We start from the raw sequence: 5,361 nt of genomic DNA, 5'->3' as shown, positions 1-5,361 counted from the left end.
GTTGCATCTGAAATGTCATAGGCACATCTTCACATTTTGTACCATCTTCGTCCATCACAGGGAAGTACAGGGCAAACTCAAGTGCTTCGAGGTGAACGGAGAGCCATTTGTTCACGATGTTATGGGCCTGTCCCCTTCCATACGCATTCATATGAAGAATAGCAAAGGCACCAGCATGACATTAGAGACCATTTACGGACACGCGCGCAAGTATGGTCATATCCGCAATATCGAGCCGCATACCCCTTACACAGATAAGGTGTACGTCACGTATCACCGGTCCATAGACGCTGCTGCAGGTGTGTGTTGTGCGTGTAGGTTGGTGACTTGCTTGCACTGGTTTTCTGCGATGTGTGCTTGTGCTGAGTTGTGCATGTGTGCTTGTGCTGAGTTGTGCATGTGTTTTTGTTGAGCCGACGTAATGCCAGGGGTGTTCAGTGGTGTTCTGATCCTGCAGTCTGTTAGGTCTATTGTCACTGCTGCAGGTGTGTGTTGTGTGTGTAGGTTGGTGATTTGCTTGCTCTGGTCATCTGCGATGTGTGCTTGTGCTGAGTTGTGCATGTATATTTGTTGAGTATCTGTCGGGTCTATAGATACTGCTGCAGATGTGTGTCACGTGGTCAGGTAGGGCATTCTCGCTCTATTTTCCTGCGATATGTGGGTTGTGTACGTTTCTTCCTTTTGTGCGGTATCCGTGTCTGTCTATCACGTACCCATATTGTGATGTTAGATAATCATACCAATTTAGCATTGCCCGTATATTGTTATGTATATATCAAGTTTGTTGACGTCGCTGAAGGTTTGCGATGTTATCGCAGTAAAGCTCTGGGGTGCTACAAGTATTTCCGAGACCATTTGCGCCTAGTGGACACAGTATCATTCAGTGGAAGGTCTGTATGCCATACAACCACAGCTTGTGTTGCCAATCCCAGTCAGATAAAATCTGGGCCAGGCAGCGATTCCTCAATCAGCTTGGACAGAGTACATCGAGCAGCCGCCAATCCACTAACACCAACCACTATAACTATTGCACAAACCTATCACGTTCACTAGCACGACAACCCAATACTAATAACTGCGACCACGGGACAATGGGACTCTATTTGCAGCGATGAAGTGCATGGACCATATCAACCACCATAACTACTACGTCACGTTCACTAGCACGACAACCCAATACTAATAACTTCAACCACGGGACAATGGGTCCCTATTTGCAGCGATGAAGTGCATGAACAGGATCCCCATACAGAGCATCGTACCGGAGGCGAACGGACAACTGCCCACACTCTGCATGGTATACGAACCTCCAATCAGATTCAATGTGTGGAACTTTGTCATGAATCATACCAAGTTGGTGGTGCCTGCGGTCATTGCGGTGACTGGGTTTCTGAGCTACACACTGTTTGAGCCCATACGCGTGTGGTTTGTGGAGCAGAATATACGATACTTCACTAAGCTGCGCAAGACGTACGCAAAGGGCATGAACATGCTGGGCAATACCACAACGCAGCTCACACAGTACTTTGGCTATCGGTAGGTGGTGTATGTGTATGTGTGTGTGTGTGTGTGTGCGTGTGCTTGGAATGTAGAGTTGTATCTCGAATTTACATACAAAGCCCATCAGGGAATATATATCTGTGTGTAGACGTCCATACAATACCCCACACTTGCAGAAGCCATCAGTCACACTGGTGATAGACTTACAATTATATTCATAACTAATATGGACTATCGCCTGATGTGATTGTGTGGTGGCGAGGATGCAATTACCGTATGCTCAGATTTGTTGTAAAGCAGGAGCTATATGTAGATAAGCCGACAGTTGCACATTGCCTTGTGCTTACCCAGAGATTTACTATAGTTCAAATCCATACTCGCAGTTAGTGTAAACGACTACCTATAACCACCAATTTACCTACCAGGGGCGTGTCTGGAGACGAGGACAAAGGTGGTGTATCTGAGCAGAAGCTCCGTCTCGCTGAGGCTATCGGCAGCATAGCCGAGGAGCTCACAGAACGGGTCAATGAGTCCTTTATTGAGGATTCAGGTGCACTGGTGGTGATTGCAGGGCCGCCTGGAAGCGGAAAGTCCTTTGTGGCCCACCATCTGATTGAGAATGCGTCGCACATGCTGTTCATCGACTTCAGCGATCACACGGTACGAGGGCAGCCCAATAGCTCATACATCGAGAGCAAGCTGATCCGAAGCACAGGTGAGGATACGCTGTATTCGAAGTTTAGTAGCTGTTGTGTAAGCTGATACGGGTGTTGTTTTTGACATGGTGTAGATGTTGTATATGATTTGTGATGGCTGTTATATAGTTGTGGATGTGTCAGCCGGCGCGACGCCAGGTGTGGGGGGAAGTGCGTGATCTGTACACCCAGTAGCAGACGCATATATACAGAGGTACACAATATCAATCCATGTGTGCGCACACGGTTTGAATCTGGCACGTGTATTACTTTGCATAGATGCTGCCTATAGTATTACTTTACTCAATAAATGCTCATATGTACACCCTATTTTGTACAACAATTACCCATGGATGGAGGATGCACACCCCAGTCCAATGCGCGCTCTGTGAGTTTGTCATCGGCGGTACACACACGCACATGCATAGTTATATAAGAAAAAGAGATAAAGCGTTCATAACTTCTCAACGTCCAAAATGTTTGTGCTACCCGCACATAACACCCACAAAAAGGAATATATATATATTTATATATATATATATATATGTGTGTGTGTGTAATATATATACATATATATATATTCACATTCACACACTTTCTTACCATCGTATACACATCCATTCATCTCTGAATATAGGCTACTTCCCGTCCGTGCTGTGGATGAACCGTCTAGTGAAGCTGAGTGAAGGCATTGCCACTGCCACCATGGGCATCAAGACAGAGGGCCTCAGCAGCACATCTCTAGACAGCACTCGGTCTATCCTCAACACACTAACCAACGCACTTGTCAAGTTCAGGGCCGCTCACCCCCAAACCGACGACGAGTTGTTGGAGATGGCAGTAGAAGAGACAGATACCGGTGAGGGTGAGCAAGAGGGTATGGCTGGAGCCACGGAAAGTGTGCTGGGTGATGAGAAGGCCGACAAGGAGAAAGGGGTGTTGGACACTGTATTGAGTCGCTTCAGAGCGTACGAGGAAATAGGTAAAGTTGAGAAGCCAGCGGACGGGGTACTGGAGACGGTAGCAGGCTATACCCACACAGTCACTGATCCTATCGTTACTCTAGCCGCCCCGATTACCAATCTGGTGAGCGGATCCAATTCTGCGAAGGAGGAGACGAACAAGGACGAGATGGCCCAAAAAAGGGCTGCCCCAAAACCAAAAGTGAAGGGCGTTCCCACAGGCGTGGTGATTGTGATTGAGGGTCTGGATAGGAACTTGACAGATAAGTTCCCGTGGTTGATGGATGTGTTGTTTGAGTGGGTGTCACAGATGAATTTACAACACGCGGATTGCGCGCGCGTTGTCATGGTAACGAGCGACTCGCAACTGGCCGAAGACGCGGCCAATGCTATGGCAACGCCGGTCCACTTGGTACCCATGCGCGACTTGCCGGTGGATCAAGCTGCAGAGTTGTTAAGCAGCCTTAGTACCAGGGATGTTTCAAAGGACAAGCTCAAACGGGCCATAGGGACCATTGGGGGACGGTTTAATGATATTCAACTCCTGAGTAAGCGTATCAATGTGGGGATGGACGTGGAGAGTGCAACAGTCATGATGGTGGAGGAGGCCGTCGACTTCCTGCGCAACCACGGACTGAGTATATCTCCGCTGGGCAAAGGCAAGGCCAATGCCTGGACTGTCGAGCAGATGTGGTACATCATCACCAAGCTGGCAGAGAACGACAGTGTGCCTCTTGACGAAGTGCTGTTCTCGCCCTTGTTTGGCGGTGACATGCAGCCTATCCGCGCGATGGTTGAGCAGCGGATGCTGACTGTGGAGGGTCCGCATGACAGCCACAACAAGTACTTGGTCAAGCCTATACGGCCTGTACTAGGGGCCGCGTGTAAGGAGCTGGTTAAGGACGAGCGCCTGAGCAAGGCGATGACAGGGAAGATGTATGCCACTCAGATAAACAAGGTTAACACGACCATGCAGCAGCTGGAAGACGAGATGCAGAAGTTGCTGGCTCTGGGTGCGGGTGCGTGGACGGGCAACGGCACGGCTCTGAATGATCGGTTGAAGTATGTCACCGAGCAGATCAGTGCACAGTCCAAGAAGATGCGTGACTTGCAGGCGCGCAAGCCACTCTGAGGATATGCGGCAACAGGAACCACGTGAAAGAATTAGTGTATACGTACAGAAGGTTGGATTGGGAGTGCACGTATTGGGGGTTACTGTTGGGCTTTACTATCTGCGGTCGAGGTGATTGTATGCGTGTATGTCCTATGTCGATCTGTGAGTTGCAGAGCATGGCCTGAACTTGCACAGCTCAACATGGAAGCTTAGCGGAGCATGGTATATGCTTCTATCCCGAGCCTACTTTTTCGATTGTGTTCGAAAGCTGAGCACTCTTTGTACCCGTTGTGTCGATTATGTCGTCCAACAATAGGGCAGAAACATGCTATGACAATTACTGCTTGATACTGACTCAGGAAGTTGATGTAGAAGTTTACACAAACTTTAGCGGCCACTGTGTGAGTGTGGGGTGTTGGTTGTGGGTTGTTCAATGACGACGTGCGCTTGTCTGGCGATAAGAAGTACACCAAATGCGCTCTAACAAAGCCTCTGGTGTGTATGGTGTTCAGTCCTGTATAGACCCTGCTTCTGCATGGAAGCCTCTTTCTGCAAGCTCATCAGGGACTACTTGTTACACGGAGTGTAAAAGAATTACATATGTCATATCTAATATCTGAAGTGATTTCTGCAGCGGGAAGGCTACAATTTCTCGTGTGGGCTGCCATGATGGATGTGCAGTAGTAGACTTGTCTGCTCACTCCGGCAACGCTATCTCACTATGCGCAAGTCTACAGCTACCACGTGAATACAAATGCGTGAAGCTTAATAAAATTCGCATCGAATATATCAAATTCTGAAGATACTCGCATAACTGTCTTGCATGAATCTGTTGTCAATAGATTCACTTGGAAAGTATAGATGCAAAGAAGCGAAGTGGAGTTATTAGCATGACGACTTAGATTATAAATTACGTACGTATACCCCCGCGATGGCTTTGCTAGAGTTTTCATCTCTTGCCTTTATATGTTGATCTCATTATCTCGAAGGCGCATTTTCTAGTGTACCGAAATACATGAACTGTGTCAATGAGGATATTAATTGATACCTCCGAACTCTTCCATTCGAAACCCCCTCGCATGTTGTAAAT

The 5,361-nt window shown here is 47.9% G+C and overlaps 1 protein-coding gene across 1 annotated transcript; it reads left to right on the top strand.

Annotated features, from left to right (window-relative positions):
• Positions 1 to 59: 59 nt before the first annotated feature.
• SARC_11357 (hypothetical protein) lies at positions 60 to 5,065 on the top strand. The gene is made up of 4 exons (XM_014294561.1): positions 60 to 299; positions 1,221 to 1,536; positions 1,926 to 2,215; positions 2,833 to 5,065. The coding sequence occupies exons 1-4, from the start codon at positions 122 to 124 to the stop codon at positions 4,287 to 4,289; spliced, it is 2,241 nt and encodes a 746-aa protein (XP_014150036.1). The 5' UTR covers positions 60 to 121; the 3' UTR covers positions 4,290 to 5,065.
• The last annotated feature ends 296 nt before the right edge of the window (positions 5,066 to 5,361 follow it).

Source organism: Sphaeroforma arctica (assembly GCF_001186125.1).
Source record: "Sphaeroforma arctica JP610 unplaced genomic scaffold supercont1.1645, whole genome shotgun sequence".
Classification (NCBI taxonomy): Eukaryota; class Ichthyosporea; order Ichthyophonida; genus Sphaeroforma; species Sphaeroforma arctica.
Note: the sequence above shows the minus strand (reverse complement) of the source record. Positions and strands in the feature narration are given on the sequence as shown.

Bases quoted from the DNA above. Each gene is read 5' to 3' on its own strand.
- SARC_11357 (XM_014294561.1), top strand. From the start codon at position 122: ATGGGCCTGTCCCCTTCCATACGCATTCATATGAAGAATAGCAAAGGC. The intron at 300-1,220 runs GTGTGTGTTGTG...CCCTATTTGCAG, and splicing joins GTCCATAGACGCTGCTGCAG to CGATGAAGTGCATGAACAGG. The intron at 2,216-2,832 runs GTGAGGATACGC...CTCTGAATATAG, and splicing joins CAAGCTGATCCGAAGCACAG to GCTACTTCCCGTCCGTGCTG.